This window comes from Podarcis cretensis (assembly GCF_951804945.1).
Source record: "Podarcis cretensis genome assembly, chromosome: 12".
Taxonomy (NCBI): domain Eukaryota; kingdom Metazoa; phylum Chordata; class Lepidosauria; order Squamata; family Lacertidae; genus Podarcis; species Podarcis cretensis.
Window position 1 is genome coordinate 27,889,590 of NC_137181.1, and position 27,410 is coordinate 27,916,999.

Genomic DNA, 27,410 nt, shown 5'->3' on the forward strand with positions numbered 1-27,410 from the left:
AGCAACAGACAAAAATTGGATTAAATTAGTTTTCATTTGGCATTGATGTGCTAGAAATTTGGAAAATGAATAAAAATTAGTTGGCAAAAAAGTAGAAACAGTAACAGGGGCCATCACAAAAAGTAAGGGGCCAGGCCACATCTGGCCTTCCTTCTAATTAAAATCCTGAAGAAGTTTCCCATCACAGCTTCTGATATATCTAAAATTCAAGTTGCAACCATTGTACTTGAAATTAAAACCTGTTTAGCTACGTCTGGAACAGGCTTGTTTATTATGCATTTTGGAAAAGCACCTTCTCTTCACATGCTGAAGGGTCAATGACAAAAAGGCAATGCCAAAGAATGTTCAAGGTAATAAGCGCTTTCATGTTTCTAGTTCATGTCCGAGAGCATAACATCCAGCTAAAGGGCAGCAAGATAAGAATGATATTGCTAGTTATTAACAAACACCAGATAAAAAGGGCTCTTATGGCTACTGATAAAGTGACAGCATTCTACACATTCCTCCAAGTTGAGGAAGTTTTCGAGAAAGGCAGCTATGTTACATGCGAAGCACCACGAAACAAGCCTATCTCTGTGCTTTCAAATTCCAGCATAGCGATGGCACATTTCTCTCCCTTTCCCCCACAACCCCATCTCTTCCCCTGGAACAGAAGTGTTCTCTGGACATGCAGAAATAACTCTGGTGTGTTGCAGTTTCCACTAAAACCTGTAACCATGTATGCTGGCAGGACAGAGGAGTTCTTTAGAGCGCCCTGGCTGCAAGCCAATGTTTACAATCCCCTGGGTGGGAAATGCAGGGTCAAAGGCTCTTAATGGCAGGCTCCACAAGCCTTTGCTGTTGCCGCCAATGACCTTCTGCCTCTGTTTTCAAAGTAGCTCCCTTGTTAACCCTTTGGAGACTGTGGGCACAAGAGCTTTAGGAAGGAAATGCCTTCCCGTGGAAGCACAGTTGCCCCCTTCCGGGCATAAACCTGTCAGGCTGTGGCAGCCGTGGAATGCTGGGGTAACAGCAGACTCCCAGCAGACTATCAGGGTCACAGGAGAGAGCTCCCTTTCTCTCCTCCCAAAAGGTCACTCCAGCCAGAGGTAGACACTCCCTCTTTCCCCCCTCTGTTTGCCACAAAGCGTGAAGGTTCTCCCAAGAGCAAACAATGGACTTTAGATTACAGGGTTGTGAAACAGCATATTGAGTCTGCAGGAGAGAAGGAAGCATCCAATTTAGGAAGAAATGCTTTCTTCCTGCCTAGCCAATGAGCACTGCTGGAACTGGTGGTGGTGATTCCTCCTCCTGGCATATTCTCACTAAAGGAATTGGTCTTGAAATTAAAGACAGACTGAAGCAAAAAGGGAGGATTCAACACAGAGAGGAGTTAGGTGCACCTCACAGATTTCAGTTTCTCCTTTTTTGGATAAGCAAAGCAGAGCAAACAAGTCACCCTTCTATTCCCAGTTTGCCTTACACATCTGCTGATTGCTTTCCTCAAACGTTTACGAAATTTTACTTGCTAACCAAACTTGCTGCATGTTCTGCAGCCTTTCCCAACTACAAAACTTGATGGGCACATTAATTTATAAAGCAATCTAACTTCCACAGCCTCCATGCTGTGGCTTCCTCTCACACCTGCTCAGCCGCTACAATCTCCCTGCATGTACGGCTGCAAGGGTTGCCAATGTTTGGCTGCAGTGAGTTTCTCCATCATTTAAACTTCCAAGCTAGCTACAGCTTCACCTGTTAGAGGCCTGCCTGTCATGCTGCTCTTAAAGATATTTGAAGCCCTACAAGAAAAAGACTGTCAGTCTTTACCCCTGCTTGGCTCTTCCCCCTTCCCAACTTCTACCGCACACTTTCCCAATGATGTTTCATCATTCAAGGTTAGCATAGGAGTATGAAAGGAAGAAATGAAATGAAATGAAATGAAATGAAATGAAATGAAATGAAATGAAATGAAAGGCAGTCAGGCTTAGCAGGCAAGCACTTGCAAATACAGCCATTCCTTGCAGCAATCTAGATGGGACAGGACAAACACCTTGTGATACTTGTTTGTGATTTCAACCACCCAAGTAAGTAACATCTCATAATCACGAAGCCTACTTTTCCAAAATGTTTTGCCCATTACCTTTCCTTGGTGACAGCCAGAGTTTTGTTATGGAGGTTGCTGGCTAAATGCTCAGGTGGCTGATGGTTCTTCAGTGGGAGCTGATATGGAAAGAGAGCCAGTGAGGTGTAGAGGTCAGAGTGTGGACTAGGACCTGAGAGACCAGAGTTCAAATCCCCGCTTAACCATGAAGCTCATTGGGTAGTCCTGGGCCTGTCATAGTCTCTCAGACTAACCTACCCCAAAGGGTCGCTGTGAGGATAAAATGGAGGGCTGGTGGAGAACCATGCATTCCACCTTAAGCTCCCTGGAGGAAATGTGGGCTATTAATATAATAATAAACAAAATAACCAAAAATGACTCAGGAGCATCGGAAGCGTTTCACAGAGCGGACAATGAGCTGACCTCATCTTTGCATATTATGTTCCTGTTTTCTCTTCCTTCTCCCTGCTTTATTTTGTACAAGCCCTTTGGACTGTAAGTAATTCTATCTTTTTTTCTAAATTTTATGTACACTGCAATGTTAAGCGTTTTAACATTTTACAATTATGGTTTAGGAAAATACCCACAATCCTTGAGAGAGAAAATCAGAAGATCTGGCAGCTCTGATTTGGTCCAGCTATCATCTAAGGTGTCTGAACTGGGTGCCATAGACCAGAGAAGGCTGGCAGAGCAATCCTATGCAATAAGCCCCTCTCAAGATAGAAAGACTTAAAAAAAGGTAAAGGACCGCTGACAGTTAAGTCCAGTCACAAACGACTCTGGGGTTGCGGCGCTCATCTCGCTTTACTGGCCGAGGGAGCTGACATTTGTCCGCAGACAGTTTTTCTGGGTCATGTGGCCAGCATGACTAAGCCGCTTCTGGTGAAACCAGAGCAGTGCACGGAAACACCGTTTACCTTCCTGCCGGAGCGGTACCTATTTATCTACTTACTTGTGAGCAAACTTGCATAGATTTTCACTGCTACTATGATGGAAACAGGAAACTACAGGCACTCAAGGAATGTAGGAATGTTATATTAGATCCATCCCTGCTCAGTATTGTCTACACAGACAGGCAGCTACTCTCCAGGGTTTCAGACAGGAATCTCTCCCACTTCTACCTGGTAGATGCTGTAACCTAGGACTTTCTAAATGCAAGGCAGATGCTCCACCACTAAGCTACGAACATTCCCCAACAGTAGTTCTTAAAAGGCAGCCCCCTACGCAGCACGGCAAGCAGAATGAAAAGGAGGGGGCTCTCAAAAAGCAATATGTGTTACAGTATGGGAGTCTCCCATTCAAAGGGCGGAGTTTACAACAATTATACAGGGATGCTGAAGCTCCTTGGCAATGTCTAAAGCAGCTCCTTGGATCCTAGCCTGACTTCTGAGGGCCGGATAATCCTGGAGGCTACTAAAGTTGGCAACTTTAACATGCAGTCCGAGGCGTAGGTCGGTGACGTCTTTACGCCTACACATTTTATATGGTACCCTTAAGACTCTTAACCTTTGCTTTCTGTTCTTTCAATTTCTCTGGGTTTTGTTTTTTTGCAGTTTAACAGCGTATTTCGAATTAGTTGTTGTGGTTTCCTTCAGCGTCTTCCCCACAACAACAGCAAATCATTTTGGCTCCCGATTTTCTTGCTATGATTACTGCCAGGGGTGGTGGTGATAGGGCTATTGTGAATAATCACTCAGCATACTGTAAAACTTCCCTGTTTAACAAAGAGTCAATTGCTTAATGATTAGGAATAAAGAACAGAACAGAAAAGGTTATATCAGTTTCTTCACTTCCTATTTTTATCCCAAGCAACTATGTTAAGTCACTGGTCTTTTCATTACATCAGCTAGCTCTAAATTCTTTCACTTCATTGATGGGTTTTAAAAAGGCAGCATTCATTGCATCTGTGTGTCCCCTAAAGGCAGCTGTTGCTGTGAAGTCTTGCATTTTTTGCATCTGCCCCCAACCCTTAGTATTATACAAATAGCAAAACACCCCGAGCAGCTCCAGGTGTCCCTTTACCAAATTTTTCATGTGCCATAGACGATCTTTTATCGATTGCAACAAAATCTATCTATCTCTATACATACATGCAGCTAACAACTGATGTGCTCCATACACAGCATATAGTTAACACTGAACAACTGAAGCCAAAATATACACAGCTAAAAGGAATGTTACAGGGGGCCTCTCTCTTACCGAACAAAGCCGTCTCAGTTTGGCTCTTTTTCTCTAGCACTACCACATCCGCACATCGTTAGCTGGAAAATTCCAGATATATGCTGTAATTTTTTGTGCTCTCCCCCCCCCCCGCTCTTCAATGTCCAGATGCCATTACCCCACCCCTCCCCTCCTTCCTTATCTGTCCCTGCTAGTTTGGTTCTTTGCCAGCTGTGGTCAACAATTAATACAACCAAAGTTTTTTGGGGGGTGGGTGGGGGGTGTAGAGAGGTGGAAATAGAGAACACCCCTTGGCAACTGGCACGGCCTCACAGGAAATACCAAATAAAAACTTTTATTATGTATTGTTTAACCATTTTGTTTGCCTGTAGGCCACCCTGCTATTGGTGCAATTTAGCAAAGCATGCTCCGTCTGGATGAGCTGCGCGCAGACTCTTTGTTTCCAGAATCTGTCACGCACAATCATTGCTTCAGCATGTGGCCTACTAAAGAAAGCGGAGAAGCAGCATGGCAGGCCTCCAGCCCCCCGAGTTCCTTTTCATTAGCCAACTAGTGACCAAATGTTAAAACGGATGAGTAACCTTTTAATATTCATGTAATTAATTTACTTTCCTCCCTTTAATTATGGAAGTCTTGACATGAAAAGCCATGGGGGAAAAGCACCAGCAGCAGAGGACCAGAGGGGAGGGGACTGAGGGAGCTCTCTCTGCACCCCTCCCCACCCTGCACCTCTCCATTCGCTTGCTCTTTGGGATATGGAATGGACCACAGATTGCCATTATGCATGGTTGCAAGCAGAGCTAAACAGGAGGGGAAATTCCAGGGCTTATAAATATGTCTGTAACATTCTCTTGAATGTATTAATTAGTCTGGTATTTTAAATAGATTTCCCACCCCTCCCCCCATGTTTCCCCTCCCCCTCGCTCCAGATATAATAGCAATGGGAGATTAAAAACGCTTTTCATCAACATGCAATTACAACATATACTTCCTCTTCTTAATCAGCCGGCTAATCTACTGACGCATACAGCCATTCCCTCTCCCCCAGGATCTAACAACAAACCAGGCTCACTCTTCATTCGCTTCACTTGCTACTAAGCTATGACTGATGTGTAAAACCAGTTAGTATGACAATCCCACGCTGTTTTCTGGACATTTGAGCAATTGCCGTGGTTTCCAAATCCCCCACTGTTAAGGCCATGCAATATGGGCATATCGCTAGTAGTATTGCTACAGAATATACGTATAAAGTTTGTTCTTGGCTTACTGAATGTGGCTAGTTTGAAGGAAACAAATCACAAGCCTAGGTTTAGGCAACATGACAAGCCAGACCAGTACACATTTCCCAGTAGCAGAAGGAGCAGTGGTGGTCCAATATTTCAGTAACATCCACCACCAGCCCGCTGCTTGCTCACATTAAACCATGGTTTATTTTAACTATGCTTTAATGTGACATGCAAACCAGGTCAGAGTAACTAGTATTATTTTATTAGTCCTATTTTGTTTTTGTCTCTCCCTGGCCTACCTGGAGATGCCAGGGATTGAACCTGAAACCTTTTGCATGCGAGGCAAACACTCTATCACTGAGCTACAGCCCTTCCCGCTGTCTGTGCCATCTTATGTAGTTCATATATTTCAGATACATCAAAAGCACCAGAATTGTTCATGCAATGAACAGAAATTTGAAATCTAAATCACAGAGCTAAAAGAAGACCCCATATTTCACACATGCACGGAAGGGGGATGGGAACGCAGCAACATCAATGTAAAAGACAGGAGCAAAGTGCACAAACAATGGATTTTTTTTCACAGGTTCCCACTTGTCTATACCTATTAGGCATGTCTTGTGGTTGGCTTAAAAAAAAAAAATCATTGAGATGGAAAAGTTCCTTGTTGGACACCTACCTTCAGTAATGCGTAGAACAAAGGTATGTCATCTGTGACATTAATTGCTAATCCAGGCTATAATATTTCACATATTCACTGGGAAAGAATTTCAGCTATGCAGTAAACCAAGCAGCAGGGATATAAAAAGAAAATCGAATGCCTTATGATCAATTAGGAAACTGAATACACCCCCCCCACACACACACCTAGGCTAAGGGAACCTGGATGCCAAAGAGAGATCCAAGGAGACAAAACATTTAAATTTTGGGCTACCATGGCAAATCAATACTCCATTCCTTCTCCTCTCGTTCCTGTGATTATTAAGGTTTTCCTTTTAAAACTGCACCACTTCCTCCTCTCTTCTGAGAAGCCAAATGCTCTGTATATTCAGATCTATGCCTAAGCACTGGTGCAGTTATGGAGGTCAGGCTATGCATATGTAAATGTCATTTGTAGTGATTTCAACAACAACAAAAATCAGTGGGAACTTTCCTAGATCTCAATCCAGCTGGTGATATCCCTATGTAGAAAGATGATTCTACAATCTGATTAGTTTAAATCAGAAATAGAAAAGGGCCTTGTAGGGGAAAGCACTCTAGTCGCCGGGATCTGAAAGCATTGGGGAGTTGAGGTAAGATGCCCATATCCAGTCAAAGTCAAATGATGACTATGGTTGTCCAACAATACAGTAACCCAAATCACATTTAGAAAGGATGGGAAAGGCAAGAACAGCTATTGGTTTGCAGTCTGCTACTGTGCTTGTAGCTTTCAGAAAGTTACTACATTGAGAATGGTTGCAAATACACAATCTGTTCAATGCTAAGCTTGCTTGGTGAGGCAAGTTTGCTTGCTCTTGGCAACTATGTCAACCTTTGTATGGTAAATGCTGGTGTTACAAAATGAAAGGCAATTCAGGAAGCTCAGATAAAGTTCAGGTAATGTTTACACTGGTTATAAAAATCTGGAAACAATGCAGAGATTCAAAAGAAGCATTCTTTGCTGCTGTTTCTGTTTTGTTATGTTTTAATACAGCCTTTAAACTTGGCCAAAGGTAAACTCTACCCTAACTCTTGACTTGTACCGAGCTGAAACCATTTTATGTTAATATACCACATTTCACTTTCTTGACTAAAACTAAAAGACCAATAATAAAAAAAATTCTTTAAATATATTAGGAACAGGAAACCGGCTAAGGGAGGCAGTTGGCCCTTTGGACAACAAGGGAGTCAAAGGTGTCCAAAAGGAGGAAAAGGAGACCGAAGAGAAGCTGAATGAATCCTTTGTGTTTGTCTTCAATGTAGAAGATGTAGGGTGGAAGTTTAATGTGAATTAACATATTCATTAGGGGAAATAACTATTTATCAAAGTATTCAGTATATATTTTATTTTCTCACTCTTTTGATATTTAGAATGTTTACTTAGGAAGATCCCTTCAGGATAATTGTCTGAAACAGTAAATTAATTTCTGCAGATTCTTGCATCATATGACTCCTAATCTATACAGCTGAAGGGCTTTGGGATGTCTCAGAGTTCTGTTGCTAGTGCTGCAAAACGAAGTAGATCTGTATTTTTCTAAGAACTTCTGTATACCACAGCTTCAGTGAGAGAGCATACGTTTTGCAGGTTCAATCCCTGGTATCTCTAGGTAGGGATGGGGAAGACTCCTGCCTGAACCACCTCTACAGAGCTGTGGTCTGACTTGAAATAAGGCTGCTTCCTATGGTCCAGATTCTCATATTTTTATTTATTTATTACATTTTCATACTGCCCTATACACATAGACCTCAGGGCGATTCACAACATAAAATTACAATATAAAAAACACAAAATGCACAATAAACATAAGAACAGAAAGAGACCAATAATCCCCCTTCCACAGCACATTTAAAAGGGCACTGGATGTCAATCAGCCAAAGACCTGGTTAAAGAGGAATGTTTTTGCCTGGCGCCTAAAGGTGTATAATGAAGGCCAGAGGAACCTTCCTGGGGAGAGCATTCCACAAAAGGGGGTGGAAATTATTATTATTATTATTATTATTATTATTATTATTATTAGTTTTCAATTTCTATTTCCAAATATAAATATAAACCACGTCTTTCAAATGTGATTATATCAAGACAATAATGCTATATATGGCTTTTTAATTCCACAGTTTTGATGTGAAACATTTAGCTTTACACAGTGCGCAGGACTCTCCAAAGCCTTCCCACTCCTAATGACATTAATTGCAAACTGAGCTTTCTTTCACAGTCTAGTAGAAACTAGCTTTCTGGAACTAGGATCTGTACAGACTTTGGTCCATTTAACAAGGTCAGACTGTTTATTCTCGACCAAATTCTTTCCCACTGTAAAAAGGTACTTTTAAATGCCACATTCCATAGCCAGTGCCAGTAAGTCACTGAAGCATATTTTCCCACAAGAACTGATACGATGGATGGGACTCTACTTATTTAAAATTTCTACCGTTTGAATTACACAAGGTAAAGATAGCCTGTAATGAAACAAATTGTTTAAAACTATCCATGCTTTTGTTGCATTGAAGTTTCAGACTGGGTATTCGTTAACCATAGCATTGGTTGCCATACAAATACAGCAAATGGTATATCTTCAGTAAAGGAGAGTGAAATCACACATGAGATGAAAAATACAGTTGAATAGACATATATTAACTATATATGTTAATATATGAACTCTACTGCTGATTATATGAACCTGATTGTATACTGTTGATCTTAGGAATCTGAGAAGACTCCAAATATAACTGGACTCCAACACCCAGCTGTCCCAGCCAGCATGACCACTGATCAGGGATGATAAATAGTTTTAGTCCAGCAACATCTGGAGGGCCATAGCTTCTCTGATTTATTAATAAGAGTAAACTTGCAGAATATGTAGATGGTTCAGCGTATGGCCCGAAGGCAAGCGAGGCCACCACCTTGTTGAAGCTATGCAAGACAGGTTCTGGTCAGTATTCGGATAGGTTAAGAACCTGGGAACCACATACACCCCCAACCGGGTTCCACAATGGAAGAAAGGCACAATATGAATGTATAAAAATAAATAAAAGGCTTTATAATAAAATTAAATAAATAAAAGCCCAGATGTTCAACATAGGACTATCAATTGCTCCGATTTCCTAGCTCCGGGACTGGTATTGTCTACATAAACATGTGTCGATTTATTCTGAGGCTTTCATTCATTTATCAGAGGAAGCATCAAGGGATAACAAATGACAGAAATATGCCCAGAAGGTTTACCTGCCAAAAGAATGCTTTACTATTTGGGAAGTAATCATTGCAGCTAAAATACTTTGAAGTTATCGGTTTGCAGCACCCAGTCAACTAGGCTTTATGCTGCCTTACTTTCACGGCTCTTTCTGTTCCACTAGAGGAGTTCCTTTGTCGTCAGAGAATGAGGATGTATCTTGGGAAAGAATTGATACTTCAAGAAATAATTCTTTATCTGGCCTCAATATACTGCACCGCTGTAGGAAATGACAGAGAGTTCACATGTCGACTGATCATAATGATAACCCTGACAGGGGACTTTCTGTAACTTCATTATGTGCACAGCTCCTAGAACATGAGGTACTCAGTCCTGTATAGAAACATCTGTTAAGTGACTCACAAATTGTTCACTCTCAAGGTGAAGAACAGAAGCGAAGACTCTAAACTCTGGGGAGAAGAGTTTAGGTTAAACATTAGGAAGAGCTTCCTGATGATTTAGATAAGCTCAGCAATGTGAAGTCACTTTCTTTGGACAGTTTGGACACATATCTGCAAGGGAACCATTAGCTGGAAAATGATAATGATTTAGAGCAGGAGGTTGGAGTAGATGACCTATTAGGTGCTACCTACAGTTCTATTATATCAGTGTTTCCCAAACTTGGGTCTCCAACTGCTTTTGTTTTTTTTTATATATATAAATTTTTATTAAGAGTTTTGATAATACAATAAAGAAAAAAAGACAGAATAAACAGAAAACATCGAAAGAATAAAACAAACATAAGATTTTACATCTTGTAATAACCATCTTTTCTTCATTTTTCCCTTTTGGACTTCCTCACGTCTCTCGCTCCTACATTCCAAGTTAATAAAACTTTAGCCAGCAACTTATCACCTTATTTTCATTCTTATTGTACACAATTCCAATATTTTATCCCTAACTTTGAATATTTTTATCAAAATCCTGAATACCTAATTTTAACATGATATTCATTCAAAATTTATCTTTCTCATGAAATTCACTCATTCTCATAATCTTTTCCGCTAATTTTATGGTGCCCTGTTGTTTTCAAATCTCTCATCCTTCTTAACACTCATATAATTTACAATGTTTTTGAAGATAGTCCTTAAATTTCTTCCAATCCTCCTCCACTGCTTCTTCTCCCAGGTCTCGGATTCTGCCGGTCATTTCTGCTAACTCCATGTAGTCCATCAGTTGCATCTGCCATTCTTCCAACGTGGGCAAATCTTGAGTTTTCCAATGTTTGGCAACAAGTATCCTTGCTGCTGTTGTTGCATACATAAATAATGTTTGGTCCTTCTTTAACACCCTCTGGCCAACAATGCCCAAAAGGAAGGCCTCTGGTTTCTTAGGAAAGGTATACTTAAATACCCTTTACAGCTCATTATATATCATTTCCCAGAAGGCCTTAACCCTAGGGCAAGTCCACCAGAGGTGAAAGAATGTTCCTTCAGTTTCCTTGCATTTCCAACACTTGTTATCTGGCAGGTGATATATTTTAGCAAGCTTGACTGGGGTCATGTACCACCTATATATCATTTTCATAATATTTTCTTTCAAGGCATTACATGCCGTAAACTTCATACTTTTGGACTACAACTCCAATCATCCCTACCTAGCAAGACCAGTGGTCAGGGATGATGGGTATTGTAGTCCAAAAAAAGCTGCAGGCCCAAGGCTGGGAAACACTGTACGATACTATGAATGGAGATTGTATGCATCAGCTGTGTCAATGTGCAACTAAACCAGAGGATCCATGTGGCACACAGGAGTCCTCGTAAGGTTTGGAGCAGTGTCAGAAGTGCAATGTTCTATATCATTGTTCCCAAATGATGTTGGAAGTCTGGATGCAAGTCAGCTAGCTGAGAGAGGTTTGCATGGGTTAAGAGCGATAAGATTTCCAGCTTCCTATCTCTGTACCTTTATCTCTATGCAGACCACTTTAACTCTTTGATGACCAGTAAGTCTTAGGTTGCATCCTGTTTACAATTCCCTGCTCCTCCTCACACACTTTCTCTGGACCTTGAGGCAAGCAGTCAGTTTGGATTTGTCTTCTGAGAATAAAGGGACAAGCATAGCTTTTTTCATTTCTCCAACCAGATAGGACTACAGAATGCTTTCCTATCAAGAGTGTACTTCCTTTAATAAACATAAGCTTTCTTATTTTATACCAAAGCCTTAGTTTGAATACCTTTCAACTAAAGGTATGCTCCAAGCAAGGGTTCATTTAACTAAAGTCAACTTCTGCTGCAGCAGACAAACTCCACATGCCAACATATATACCTGGACCTGACCTTGTTTATTTAAGAAGCAGACTGTAGCTATAAGCTAAGGGTATTCTTTATCATTTGCATATAGTGTTAAGGCCACTTCTATAATAAGACCCTGCCATATGGGATGTCCAGGAAGGACTGTAGATCAGTGATGAAGCATCTCCTTTGCATGCATGAGGTAGGGTGAGGAGAGACTCCCGGTTTGAAATCCAGGAGACCCACTGCCATTGAGTTAGATGGGCTAACGGTGTGACTCAGTCTAAGGCAGCTTTCATATGTTCCTTTCTGTCCCAGGAGGTGCCCTTTAAGATTACGAGGAAGCTTAAGGTTCAGATCTGCCACAAATTCTCTTGCACTTCCCACATTTTAGAACTGTAAGGTTTGCTTGAGAGGCAGGCGGGGTTTTTTGCTCATGCTTGGAGATCACAATCTTTTTTAAAAAACTGAAAGTGGGACACATAGTGGACCCCGTTTATATTTTTAAATTCTTGTTTGACTAATATGATGATCCAAATATCACCACAAGACCAAGGAAATAATATCTTATCATCTCACATTTTTCCTACTCCAATGCCATAAACAAATGGCAATTGACTGATGCACAACCAGGTTACAAGTAGTCATGTAAACAAGCCCATGGTGCCATATTTTATTTTTCTCCCTCTTGTGCACTCTACTCACATCGCCTGCTGAGCAAAGCAGTAACTGCTACATTATCTTTTAAGAAACTTGCAGGCCTCCTTCTAAGCACTATCAAGATGTGATTCAGAAGGGGAGGAAAAATGCCAACTGTACTATACCTCCTGTGTAATGTGCAGTCGCTGCATATTAAAACAGTTTAATGAAGTAGTAAAAGATGCAAAAGCATAATATTCAGGGAAGTCCACCTTTGTATATAGTCTTGGAATGTCAATCAGGCTTTGATTCTTTGTACACTGGACTTTTCATGAACTTACTTCCACGGAAACAAGTACAGGACTAAGCGGTCAGATTCAGCAATTTGTAGGAATAATTTACCACCCTGCAGTAATTGCAATCGCTTCAGATAAAGTTCAACTGTAACGCTTCTCAAATAGTAACAGCTATCTTTTGCTTTATTTAGTTGTTCTAAAATAAAGACCAAACAACACCTATGCGAAACTAAATCCTGAAATTAGATTTAAAGAAAGAACACATTGAAACTTACCACAGATGTAAGAGCCATTTGAAAACTGTAGATCCTTGCAAGGCCAAAGTCGGCTAATTTTATCTGTCCATTGCTGGTGACTAGAATGTTTTGCGGTTTCAGATCACGGTGGACCACTCTGTGCGAATGCAGAAAATCAAGCCCTCGCAGGAGTTGAAACATCATGTCCTAAGGGTAAGCAATTGAGAGTTTTGATGAGAAACAAAGTATGTCATTTTTGCACAGCTTAAATATATAGACAGGGCACCCTATATATACACTTAGGATATATATACAATAATTAAGCCCCATTTAAGGTAGTGGGACTTACTCCTGAGTAAACATGCACATGGTTCTGATAATTGTACCTATGCTTGTGTACCTAGATACACAAACAGCCCTCTTAATGCACATTTGCCTTAATGCACATTTTTATCATCACCATCAATTCTGTTGGGAGCCGCCCAGAGTGGCTGGGGAATAAATAATAAATTATTATTAAATTATTATTATTATATGTTTGCAGGAAAGTGCTGCAAAGGGGAGCCTTGTGTATTCATGGAGGCTTTCCACGGAATAAAGACCTTGGAAGATCAAGAGTCCCATTCATATGGGAAACATCTAGATACACAAAGCTTCCTGCTGCAGAAATTTGCTGTAAACACATGAAGTGGCCAGAGGACTCACGCAGCTTCAGGGGCTCCCCCTCCTCTCCCGTAGTCCACTCAACCTATGTTACCTCTTTAGGCCAGAAGAGGGTTTCTATCAATAGGTTGAAAAAATTGAGCTATCTTGAAGAGATATGTTTATATTAGGTTGGATCCACCCTAAGCTAGCTGCACTTAGGTCTCATTTAAATCAATAGAAATTGCATTAGTAAGACTAACTTTTCATATAGGGCGTATTATGTGCAAGCTGATAAACATAAGTCTCTATGTTATTAGAATTCGCACAACAAAAATAGGCTATTAACATTTGACAATTAAAAGCATGTAGTTAGTAAATAATATATTATTTATACACCATTCTTCTACTCATAAAGCACCCAGAACAGTTTTTTAACATGAGGAATCATATAACCAAAAAGATTTATTAAAAACCTGGTGCAAATTTCTTGAAAGCAGTGCCTTGAAAAGGTGCCATCTCCTGTATTCACACGTGCAGAGTTCACAAGACTTAAATGCAAGGGTGACAGGGGTGTTTGGCACAGTCACAAGAGCTTTGACCTGCAAGCTCTCAAGGCTTTTGAGCCTCCTTAATCAATTTCACATTCGAAATGCATTATCTAATCCAAGAGTGTGGAACCTGCGGTCTTTCAGATGCTGTTGCGGTAGAACTCCAATCATTCCTGGCCACTGAGTGTGCCAGCTGGGGCTGATGGGAGTCTAGCATCTGGAGTCACAGGATTCCCACATCTGCTTTAATCCAACATGATAATTTACACACACAACATTTAATTGCTCAACCGAAGGGTTGAGTTTTGTAGCATTTTTTAAAAAAATGAATCGGATCACTATAATGACCAATAAATATTAAAATCCAAACCAAAGCAACACAGAATATTCACAGGTATTTGGTGATCATGTTTACTGCTTCTGTCTTTTACATGTTCAAATGCATACAAATGGGGGGAAATGCACCTGTTTTGTCACCTGTACCATTCCGAGTCTCCATCTACAATTCTACATTTTAGTTTCTTTTCATAACACTAAAAATGTGATGGTTGGCAGGTGAAAGACCCTGTGTGAGAGGCAGAGAAAGGAAGATATCCCAGGATAGGAGACTGGGAGAAGAAAGGAAAGCTCCCAGATGAGAGCTCGGAGAGTTGTACAAGACAAAGTTTAACTATGCCAAGGTCATTCTGAATACTAATTTCTACATATTCTATTTCCACACAAATTGTTGTGGGCATGGTGATATAAGCTCACCAATCTCACACAGTGAAAAATTCTTATGAATGCACTTTTGACAGTTGACAGGGTATGTTAAGGAGCTAGTTCTTAAGCTTTACCCTTGATACTGTTTCCAGGAAAATATACTGGCCACTCCAAACTGATGAGATTAAAAAAAAGGAGAACATGGTGATGATCTTACCATGCCAAAATTGAATGTGAGCATCAGCCATGATATGACATACTATCTTTATCCTGCCAGATGACTAACAGGCTATTCACCAAAAGATTTTAGTGAATCTTTCTTAAGCCTGCTGAAAGGAAATTTAGGAATCTCCTAGTTACTTATCATTTCCAGAGGTCTTCCTGAATAATAAATACTTGTTTTAAACCAGTAGATGTGATCATGAGAACTATACAATTATTAAAGCTCCTGAACTAAGTAGTACTGCAAACAGGCATATTTCTGGGAATGAGATACAGAGTAGTGTGTTTTTATTGGCCGTGCATCTCGAGCAAACCCACTCAGTACTCTGTATCCTGTCTACTGATTCAGAACTACAGCTCACAGGCTGCAATCCTACGTACACTTACCTAGGAATAAGTCACACTGAACTAATGGGACTAGTTCTGAACACACACACACATAGGATTGCCGTCAGTCACTGATTTGGCTCTATACAGCCGAAATTAACACCTCAATGAAGGGTTAAAGTATGGCAGATGTTGATAGCAGGCTGTCCTCACCAACAGGAAAGACACATGGCTATGGGGCCCAGATCTGGGTTTCTCTTTCCTAACAGCTGTTTGTGGACAGCAGCTAATTGTATCCACTTGTTTAACCTCAGGGATAATGTCTAGAGGGGACAAAGTGCCACAAGCACACTTTTTTCAACGGTCATTTCCTCTCTGGTGTAACTTGCATGACAGCATGTGACAAGCAGAAATTAATGGTGGCACTGCTGTGCCAATACCTCTTGAATTGCTTTGACAGTGGCTGCAGGCTGCCTGCTTGGCCACCCAGCCAAGACCTCACATGAAACATGGCAAGGGGCCCACAGCTCTATTCACTAACAAGACAGCTGGTCAGTGATTAGGAAGCTGAAACAATGCACCAAGGGGGGAGGGAAAAAAACATTTGCAAGCAGCTTCAGATCAGGAGATCAAGTTTACTCAAATAAGAGCATCTGAATGTTTCACCACCTTCTTACTCTGCATATTAAGGCGGACTAGGGTGACACAAATTTTGTAAGACAACTCCGGCAGAAATTCAACGAGGCATTTGAATTATGAAAATAGACTTGTGGACTGATCTTAGTCGCAGTATACTTACCCATGTGCAAACCTTACAACCTTCTTATATGGAACATCTTTCTGTGACGTCTAACTTGCTCAGACCAGAGGTTCTCAAACTCTGCAATCTAAGACCTAGAAGAATCTGCTTAGGGCTGCCCTACTATTATGACAGTTACCTTCAAGATAGGTTGTTATGGGTAAGTACACATTTGTGGCCATAACGGTGAGAGGTGGTCCCTTGGGCTTGGGCTGAACTTATTTTTTTCAGAGATTAGGTTCCTGGGAAACTGAGAAAGGTCATGCAACAAAACAGCTTGTTCTTCACTGTCCCTGAATAAAGTAATATAGAGTTGACTGGGAGAAGTTAAGTAACCACTGTTTCTACAAAACCACACCTACTTCCCATGAGTCCATGCTAAAGCCACATGATGGAGGGGTGAAGATGAACCTTTGTCCACAAATGCATTCTGGTAACTTTTTGCTCCCTGGCACCACACATTTCTCCCAATGTATGGACCAGAGGAAGAGTACTCTGTTCTTCCACTGCCCATCCCATTACGAGAGGAAAACAGGTGGGCCAGAAAGCAGGAGCAAAGCTAATTCTTTCTGTGGATCAACTCCTTGGAAAGTATGGGGGAAGAAACATCATAGTGGGGAAGAGGGAGTCTGCCACATTGGAATACTTCGTGGAGCTCAGTGGAGAACACTTGCTTTTCATGGAGAAGGTTCTAGGCTCAATATTCAGCATCTCTAGGTAGGGCGTAACATACCTGTCTTAAACCCAGAAGAGCCACTGCCAGTCAGTGTAGAGTTGACAATACTGAGCTAACTGGACCAAAGGTCTGGCTTGGTATAAGGCAGTTGACTTTATATGGCGTTGATATATTCACTGCATCAAAAATCTAAAAGATTTTTCACAGTTCTGCCAGTCTAACTAGGAATGCACATGGGACCTTCTGCATGCTGCCCCACTGAACTGTGGGACCTCCCCAAGAAATATAGAGGGTAAGATTGTCAAGGGTAAGCTTGTTAAGAGGAACAGGAATCCAACTAGCAAGTTTTTTTTTTTCGAGCGAGGAGGAAGTTGTGGCAAATATAAACTGCCTTGTGATCCTCAGATGAAGGGCGGTATAGAAATGTATTAAATGTATTAAATAAATAATACATTTTCAGACGTAGAACAAGTGTTAAGGTCAGTACAGTGGTGCCTCGCAAGACGAAATTAATCCGTTCCGCGAGTCTCTTCGTCTTGTGGTTTTTTCGTCTTGTGAAGCACGGCTATTAGCGGCTTAGCAGCTTAGCGGCTATTAACAGCTTAGCGGCTATTAACGGCTTAGCGGCTTTAAGAAAAAGGAAACAAACTCGCAAGAACTCGCAAGACGTTTCATCTTGCGAAGCAAGCCCATAGGGACATTCGTCTTGTGAAGCACCTCAAAAAATGGAAAACTCTTTCGTCTAGCGAGTTTTTCGTCTTGCGAGGCATTCGTCTTGCGGGGCACCACTGTATACTGCACCAACTTTCAACACAACTTTCGAAAACAATATATTATTTTCAAAATAAAATACCATTGTGCCAAAGAAATCTTGATGGTGGTAAGCAATTGGGGCTTTGAATGAAGCTCACACGGAATGAATTCAGAGGGTTAATTTAGATATTGCTCAGTTCAGCAAACAACTTTAAACAAACTGAAGTGCCTCTGCTACACCAGGGCCTAAGTAACCTTTCATTTACTCATGCCAATTAAGGGGGGGGGGACCCCAACAACAACCCACCAATCAGAGAACCCACCACACTAAAGTATGCACTGTTGCAAAATGCCACTCAATGAATTAGAAACAAACTGGAAAGCAAATGAAAGAGGCTAGGAATCACCATCAAAAGAGTGCTGTTCTCTTTTGTGCCTTAGATATACTAAACAGTATTATTTACTGTGTGCCCTGCAAACTAGTGAGCAGCTGGGTGTAACACATTTCCATGCCATGTAACCTCTCCTTATGCAGAACCAGAAGAAAAGAGATCTCTCTGCTATGCCGTTCCGGTGGCAAAAGGAAAAGACAAGATGATGACTTTCCAGCTCATTGCACTTTTATAACATTCTCATCAATCACGGTGAGGTGGGTCTTTCTTGTTCTTGCTGGAGAAATGCTCTTGGTTTGCTGTTCACAATGCAGAATGACTTCACTAAATAGCTCATCAGGGTCACCTTCATCAGTTTCGTGTGTGGGGAGGACCCATAAAATTTAAGGCCTCCGGTTTGTTGCATGAGGGTCCACTTACTTAATTTTGATTGCAGGCTTGTGGCTTCAAGTTTTTCTCAAGCTGTGTCTGCACTGACAAACCTCGCCACAGCTCATATTCAGGGACTATGTGGACCTGTGCTTTTGCAATTGTACTGCCTAAGCGCAAGTGGTAAAATTCACCATCCTGGATAATTTTATCTCTCTTCCTTTAAAACAAAAATAAAAATGCCGTTTGCTAGCTCTAAAGAAGGAAAATGAGAACAAGTATAAACTGATGCATGAAGGGGCAAAAAACCTTTATTTCACGTATAGGTGGTGACCATTTAGGTAAGTCCAATTCACACATGATCACCGATTCATGGGTCCTTTTGGATCTGGAAGAAGACAGAATGGGGATGAAATAGGGCATTCTTATATGCACTCTGTGGGGGCCGGGAACAGAATCCCCATGTGAAATGGTCGCTTGCTTGCTCATGGGGTCTGAACTGGCAGTGACTGGCCAGGACCAAGACCTTGGGTTGTAGTGGATAGCTCAATGAAGATGCCGACCCATTGTGCGGCAGCAGTGAAAAAATCAAATTCCATGCTAGGAATCACTGTGCAAGAACTGAAAATAAAAAAGGTACTCAAAATGATCAAGGGGATGGAGAAACCTCCCTATTTGGAAAGGTTTCCGCATCTGAGGCTTTTCATTTTAGGGGAAAGGCGAGGAAGAGGCAATATGACTAGAACTCCTGGGCACCCAAAGAATCTGGAAGTTGGAAGAGTCAGGACAGACAAAAGAAGCACTTATTCATGCAGCGCTCAGCTAACGGAGGAACTAGTTTCCACAGGAAGCAGTCATGGCTACCAACTTGGGTGGCTTTGGACTAATTTGTGGAGGATAAGGCTATCAACATCTACTAGCCATGATGGCTGTGCTCTGCCTCTGCATCGGAGGCAGTGATGCTGGGTCTGACCCAGCAGGGCTTATTATAGTCATTGTCCACTTGGCTCAGTACTGCCTACAATAACTGGATAACTGGCAGTGGTGCTCCAGGATTTCATGCAGGAGACTTCCCCAGCCAGAGGTTGAACCTGGAAACTTTTGCATGCAAAGCAGATGCTCTACTACTGACCGACAGTCTTTCCATTAACTTAAAAGTAGAAGCACAAGTAGAGCACAAGTAAAGAAACACATGATAGGAAAGCAGGTTAGCCAATGATGAAAAACTCAAAATACAATTGCCACCTGTTCTCATGAACTAACAATTTCTTTCTGACTGTTCAGATATTTTTTGGATGCTCCAGAAAGAGACTGGGTTTGCTTTTGTTACAACCTTCCCGGGAAGTATGCTACCCTTTGCAGTTTTGGTTTACTGCAGCCAACAGGACGTCTTTGCTCTTCTAGAAGTACATTATGGCCTGTGCACATCAAATCAGTAAAAGTTCCATGACTGTACAGAAAAAAAATAATGAGGCCAGTTTGCAAAATCCATGCAATTCACCACTGCAGGCCAAAATTGGCACTACTTCGCCTGGAGAACTTTGGATCATAATCCAAAAACGTAATTTACTGCTTTGTGTGCTTTGGAAGGGATTACTACAACACAGCTGTAGTAATCACCCAGCCCACTGTGAATGCGACAATATGAGTGGGCTGGTTTTGGAGATGGGAGAGGTCTGAGTCTAGCCTTGTTGGTCCTGCCCTTTGCCCCCGATCTCCTCTGCTGCCTTGCAAGCTCATACCAACAGATTTGAGAACTTTGGAACCAGAACTTACACATGAATAGAGCTGCACTGGCCATTGTTGATTAATTCAAAAGTGCCTTGCACAGCAGTTTCAGAGCTTTGGAAATCAGCCCAGCCAAACCATCTTCCTCCAGGCTAATATTCTGCACTATATATGTGTGTTGAGGACTATATCCAATAACATGTCTGGTTTGGAGCTGGTTGTCTGCATAACTAAGCTACTCGGGACTAGCCTTTCCCAAGGGAATTCTCAGGGCATTGTGCTCCCTGAAGCTTTCTCAGGCTGCAAGATAAACTGGAAGATGTGCAAGTCCACCCTGGCTGACTAACAAATTTGAGAAGATGGCATACAGCAAGTTGCTCTCCACTTGCCTTATGAGACTCAGGCGGAGATGGAGGATTACATGTTAACAGGTCAAGTTTGGAAAATTTGTGCATCCCAACTTTGGGACCTCTAGATCAACTGGCCTGAACTCCTTTCCAGTCCTATGCCTTGAGGGGTTTTTTAATGGGGGTGCTGAGCTTGAACCTAGGGCATCTTGCATGTAAATCATTACAGTATTCTCTTTCTTTCCAATTGTTAGGTACGGAGTGCTGATACTTATGTAACCAAAATGGCACCACCTATGACCAGACACTGTGATCCAGCTCTGAGGGCTTTCTGGCGGTTTCCTCATTGTGAAAAGTGAGGTTACAGGGAACCAAGCAGAGGGACTTCTTTGTAGTCGCGCCTGCCCTGTGGAACACCCTTCTGTTGGATGTTAAGGAAATAAACAACTATCTGACTTTTAGAAGACATCTGATATAGGGGAGTTTTTAATGTTTGATGCTTTGTTGTGTTTGAGGTTTTAATTTGTTGGAAGCTGCCCAGAGTGGTTGGGGTAACCCAGTACAGGTTTGCAGGAACCCCAAGTTTTGCAGAAGTACAACAAATCCTTTTTTAAAAAAGAAAAGAAACCAAACCCAAAAGAGGCCAATGGAGACTGATCATGCTTCGTGGTCATGGAATGCTGGATGTGTGTAAAAAATGGAGGGGAGGAGCAACATCCACCTTTTAACTGAGTTGTGAGGTTCAGAAGATTCTCAAATAATGTTGTGCTTTAGATTTCCCTGATCAACTATAACCTATGACCCAATTCATATCCTTACATCACTGGTAGAGAGCCAAAGCAGTGTGACTCCACCTATACCATCTTAGTAATGTATCAAGTGTGTCATGTGGATAGGGGCCATGCCCCTGCAGGCCAGCAAAACTGGTGTGTGGATTATTCATGTGCCTAGCCCTATCACCATGACCCACTTCCACTAGCTCTTTTCATGCTACAGCCCTGCTACATTGTTTTCACATTAGCCCTACACTATGGAAGACCTATGCAGAGAAGGCCCCAGTGTTACCAGGGCAGCATGAGAGCAGCCATGCCTCAGATGATAACATATGAACTGGGTCTTACTGTGTTTGCACTGCCTTTTGATGTTCTTGCCCTTGTTTCTCATTGTCAATTCCGATCTTCCTTGCAAATATCTTCCCTTCAGTGCTGACGGAAAGCCCCCTTGGAAACAACTATTTGATTTCTGTTCCATGCACAGCACCTTGCAGAATCTTGGTATCAAATCAATCTTTAACACCCTTGCAAAAGTATGAGTTCAAATGTGGATGTGGCATTGCTGGCTGCAAAGCCGCCTCTCTATCTGCTGCTCCTCTTTTGCTGAAACTGCACCACTACGCAGTCAAGTCTGCTATGTACCTTCCTTGATATGTGGGGAAGGAAGAGGAACTTAAAGGAATCCCATCCTCCTGGTGCCAGGGCATTGGTTTTAATCACGGTGGTAACTCAGCAAAGAACACCCGAAGATAATAAAACACATATTTAGAGATGGTTTGACTTCCCACAAGTCTTTTTTTTTCTTTCAACATCTCCTGTTTTAGTCTGTGTTGCTTCTCATTGAATGACAGGCCTGTGTAAGTCATACTTTGGTAATCTGAAGCATATGGCTCGTAGCTCACTGTTGTTTTTCTTATAGTTTCAGAATTAGTCTTTCCAATTTAAAATACATGAAAGACATCTGTATGCTCTTTCATTAAACTCCTTTTTATATTTATAACATCCTATGCATTCTTTTGGAATGTTTTCTATTGAACTGTGGAGCCCAGGCTTGGGCGGCAGCTATTTCCTTTGTATCACAGAGGGAGGAGTACTATTAGAATAGATCTCCATCTCTCTCTTACACACACAACACAATATATTCTTTGCTTATCCAAACAGGGATGTCTTGGGTTAATTTCAAACGAAATAATATTTTATGTGGATTCATGCTTCAGCCCACACACCCTCTCATTCCAACAGCTCTCTGACCCCCACTTCCACCCCCCCCCACCTCCCTCCTGCAATAAAAATGGATGGAAAACTCCTTGGAATCTCCATTAATGGCTGTAACATAACATTCTGAAGCCTTTTGAGATTTCTAAATTGCAGCTGCACAGCAGAACTGTCCTACTGCAAAACAAATGGTATGTATTTTGTCTGCCGAATTTATTGCACCAAGTATGCTGAGATGGATTACATATAGCATCAGCTATGTTGGTCAAAATGGCATTCAGTGCTAGTCAAAATGTAAATCTAGGGCACATTTCATGTGAAAAGGAATAAGAGCAATTTTTTGGGAGTAAGTGAAATAAAATACTTGGAACATATTAACAATATTCTTGATTCTATGCATTTATGCGAGCATATCTACCTGTATACCATCAAAATGTCCATTTAACACCAGTCTACTACCTTTTTTTGTGGGGGGGTACAGTGCTAACAAAGCTAAGCATTTTTGTGCTACTTCAGTATTACAGTGGGGGCACTGGATTTCTGATGCAATTTAACTAAGGCAAGGTTGGCATGCCATTTGGCTAAATTAAAATCTCAACTCAATACATGTTGGCCTGGATTGCACACACAGGCACACAAACACTCCACTTGTGTGCAACAGCATGTACGTGTGTTGCTGCCAAATGCATAATTTTTTGGAACCAGGAAATGGTGCCAAGAGAGCCACGAAAAGAACAGGAGAGAACTGGAGGGAAACAGCTTGCAAGGTCGCTCCAAGTGTCTTCCCACCCCCACTCACTCACCCTCCTTGGCTTTTTTCTTCCTGCCAGCATGGAGGGGGGACTCCATGCCTCTGACCACCCACCTGCCCATTCTTCCCTCGCTTGTGGCCATTTTGTTTCTCTTCCTTGCCACCCCACAAGCATGCAGCCACGTTATTTCTTGGGGATGGGGGAGAAACTTGATAAAGGGAACTGTCTCCATAAACTTCCAAGACTAACAGGGAGAGCACCAAGAGGCTGCACAGTGGTGATGGGCACTGGGAGCCACTGACCCACCATTCAACTCTCCAATCATTGGAGGCAGGCAGGGCAGGTGGGTGCACATGTGCAAGGGAACATCACCACCCGGGGAAGGCAAGTGGGATGGGTGGGATCTGCCGAGAGAGGTACGTTTCCCAGCCTCTCTCAACAGTGCCCTTCCCACTTTATGTGATTTCCCACGGAGTCTGGGAATGTAATGTCTGTGTAAGTAGGGAGATGCCTTTAATGCTAAAAAATGATTTAGCATTATGCGCAGAAGCCTGTATGAGACTGAGCAAAGCCTCTTCCTTCCACAATATTCAGTTTCACTTTCGTCATGTATAAATCAGGAATCACAGCTTACAATAAACTCCATTTGGTTGCAAAACAAGACAACTTCAAATCTTGGGTTATGAAGCTGGCATGCTTAACAAACCAGAGTTTATTTTAAATCACAATGATCTTGAGCCATTGTCACTAACCCCCCCCCCCCAACCTAACAGCAGATCTGTATCTCCAGAAAAATCATTTGATTCTATGGCCCTGAGAGTACAGTGGTGCCCCGCAAGACGAATGCCTCGCAAGACGGAAAACCCGCTAGACGAAAGGGTTTTCTGTTTTGGAGGTGCTTCGCAAAACGAATTTCCTATGGGCTTGCTTCGCAAGACGAAAATGTCTTGCGAGTTCCTGCGGGGGTTTTTTCCTCCCCCCCTTTTTCTAAGCCGCTAAGCCGCTTATCAGCTGATCCGCTAAGCCGCTTATCAGCTGATCCGCTAAGCCCCTAAGCCGCTAATAGCGCTAAGCCACTAATGGGCTTGCTTCGCAAGATGAAAAAACCGCAAGACGAAGAGACTCGCAGAACGGATTCTTTTCGTCTTGCGAGGCACCACTGTACAGCACTTTAGAGGGTAGATGTGACAAGTGCATGTTTGATTAAAAATCCCTGCCCCTGAAATATTCATAGAATCAGAGTCATCTAGTCCAACTCCCTGCAATGTAATAGTATTATGACAAGAAAGACTCTGTGTGTAGTCTGGAGAGCTGTCCCTATCATTAGGCAGAATGAAGAAGTTATCTCAGATGACAGATGTTGGGACGGGAAGTGGCAGTAAGGTGTGTAGAGCTGTGTGGTTTCCCTAAATTGGCCCACGGCCCTCAGAGGCAGTATGGATATTGTCCTATTGCCAGTGTTGCCAGTGTTAATGTCAGAGTTGACAGCCAGTCTGGTTGCCTTCTGTACACTGCATGTGGAATTGGGGAGGGATACTATCTTGTCCTTTGACATAGGGAGCAAAAAAACCCTTTGGATGGCTCTGGTACGGAGTTTAAATATATAGGGGAAGCATTCAAATATTAGCCCCTGACCTTCCTGCCTTCTGGAGTAATGCAGTCCCAGGAGGGCTATACTATACGCTCCCCCCTCCCAAATGTGTGGATATCTCTTAAGATTCTGTAATATCAGATCTGCTTTACTGAAGTGAAAATAATCTTATCAGGTAAGTATCTAAAGGATTAAGCACCCAAACAGTGCATCTCTGTTATTTCACTCATGTCTTCATTCGTAGTTTTCTGTTTGCTGGCAGCAACACTCTAACTTTCCCATAATGTGTACTTTGTTTGAGTTTATTTTAAAAATGGGGAAAACTCTCAAAATAAAGGCAGTTCTATATATACTGATTTGAAACCCGACGAACCAGAAACTGGACTGGCACGCTGGTTATCAGAAATAGTGACGAAGAGAGAGGGAAAAGTTGTGTAAATGTGTGCAAACATAGGAAGATATGAAGTGGAGAATCTCTGTTCTGTATACGTGGTTCTTTGGTGTTGTCGTTTTCAAAGAGTGAGCACCAAGTTAAGTATCTCCACATCTGTCTGATTTCAATAGGAGAGTTAAGTATATTCTTTACTTAACTGTTTATATACTTGGGGGGGAGGAATGATGAAATTCATAACTGGAAAAGATGTTTGCTTGGGTTTTCTTAGTCTCTTCCCAATAGCCTCCAAAAGAGCTTGCATGGATTTGAAAAGAAACAATAACTGTCCCAGGATATTGCTATTTTTTTGTAAGTGCAAGGATTTCATTTTTTTCACATATGGAAATTGCATTATTCCTGACTGATCATTAAAGGTTTTTGTGAAGACTCAAAAAATGAGTTACATAATATGGTATCCTTGATTTCAGAATCCTATAGCTCCTTAGGTAAAGGTAAAGGTAAAGGTACCCCTGCCCGTACGGGCCAGTCTTGACAGACTCTGGGGTTGTGCGCCCATCTCACTTAAGAGGCCAGGGGCCAGCGCTGTCCGGAGACACTTCCGGGTCACGTGGCCAGCGTGACATCGCTGCTCTGGCGAGCCAGAGCCGCACACGGAAACGCCGTTTACCTTCCCGCTGGTAAGCGGTCCCTATTTATCTACTTGCACCCGGAGGTGCTTTCGAACTGCTAGGTTGGCAGGCGCTGGGACCGAGCAGCGGGAGCGCACCCCGCCGCAGGGATTCGAACCGCCGACCTTTCGATCGGCAAGCCCTAGGCGCTGAGGCTTTAACCCACAGCGCCACCTGCGTCCCTTACTAATCTGCAAATAGCTATCACAGGTCCTTAATGATGTCCTGTGCTTGATTCTGAAATTTTGATTTGACAAACCTATGGAATATAAGTGGAGATTTCCCATGCACCCCCTGCAGACAGGAGGTGAAGGTATTTTCAAATTAGCATATGATCACCACAACTATGTGGGTTAAATTATGCAAGGCTGTTTGGTGCAGGCTCTCATCTTGGAGAAGGTTGGTGACAATTTGATCTCATTAACTTAAGTATCACTGATTTCAGTAAAATTCACTTCCAATTAAGCCTATAAGTAGGATTGAATGCTAACAATCCAATGCTGTTTACAGGCAACTCCCATTTTAGGTGTGAGAAATATGTGTGCGATTGCGCACAGCAACGAACCTGGAAGTGACCAGAAACGTCATAAAGACATCACTGAAACATCACTAAAAGGGCAGAACGAGAGTGGAAAGGGGCGTTTGCAAGATTTTTCAGTGGGTTTCTGATTTCATGCAAGCACACAATGACCCAGAATGCAACCCCCATGTAAATTGGGGGCTGCCTGTACTTGGAACAAAGTCTTATTCATTTCAGTGGGGCTTATTTCCACTTAAAACTACACAGGACTGTAGCTTTAGCATGCCAGAAAAGGACTTTGTTGCTCCTGCAAAGTGTCTACCAGATTGTTGGCACTTAATTAAGCAGCAGTAGAATTAAAAGTAAAAATGGAATTAGTAACACAACACATTCACTATGTTTTTCAAATAGGCAAATGTAAAATATCCATGTACTTTTCAGGAAATAATGATTTTTATATTTATATACAATGACTTCACTTTTTGCTAAATTCTAGCAACGCTCATGATTTTAAAACTCTGGGGTTCCTCAGCTTTTGTTTATTTCACTGTTATTTATATATATCTGTCCTGGAGTTTTTCATCTTGTGCATTGTGCCAATACTCAAATATGATCAACTGATTATGAGCATCAGTGACAGATGGCAAATGGCTCTTGCCTCAACACTGAAAACTGACATTCTCAGAGAAGCCAGATCTTCACAGTAATTGATTCTTTGTCATGCAATGATGTCATGCGTTGCCTGTTTTATGGACAGAATGGAAAATGCAAAGCATACAGAATGGGCAACAGACGTGCAGTCCATTCCACTTAGACTGTGCAAACCTCACAATGGGCAGCTGCCGAAATGGGGTAAAATATGGCAAGCATTCTTTAGAGCTGGCAATAACTAGCAGCCTGGTCCCATGCCCTATTGCAGAGTTATAGTGGAGCACAGCATCCACCACTGAGTATATCATTAAAGATAGTACCCATTGCTCAAACATGGCATGCTGGCTTTACTTTTTTTATAGCAGATGTATATGTAATGACCCAAAGGGACGCGGGTGGCGCTGTGGGTAAAACCTCAGTGCCTAGGACTTGCCGATCGTATGGTCGGCGGTTTGAATCCCCACGACGGGGTGAGCTCCCGTTGTTCGGTCCCAGCTCCTGCCCACCTAGCAGTTCGAAAGCA

General features: G+C 42.1%; 1 protein-coding gene across 4 annotated transcripts in view; it reads right to left on the bottom strand.

Annotated features, from left to right (window-relative positions):
- CDK6 (cyclin dependent kinase 6) overlaps window positions 1-27,410 on the bottom strand; it is a 106,155-nt gene that overhangs the window by 38,509 nt on the left and 40,236 nt on the right. For all 4 annotated transcript variants that reach the window (XM_079948458.1, XM_079948460.1, XM_079948459.1 and 1 more), the window contains exon 4: window positions 12,855-13,022. In XM_079948458.1, coding sequence (XP_079804584.1) covers window positions 12,855-13,022 — 168 coding nt within the window. The remainder of the gene's footprint in view (window positions 1-12,854; window positions 13,023-27,410) is intronic.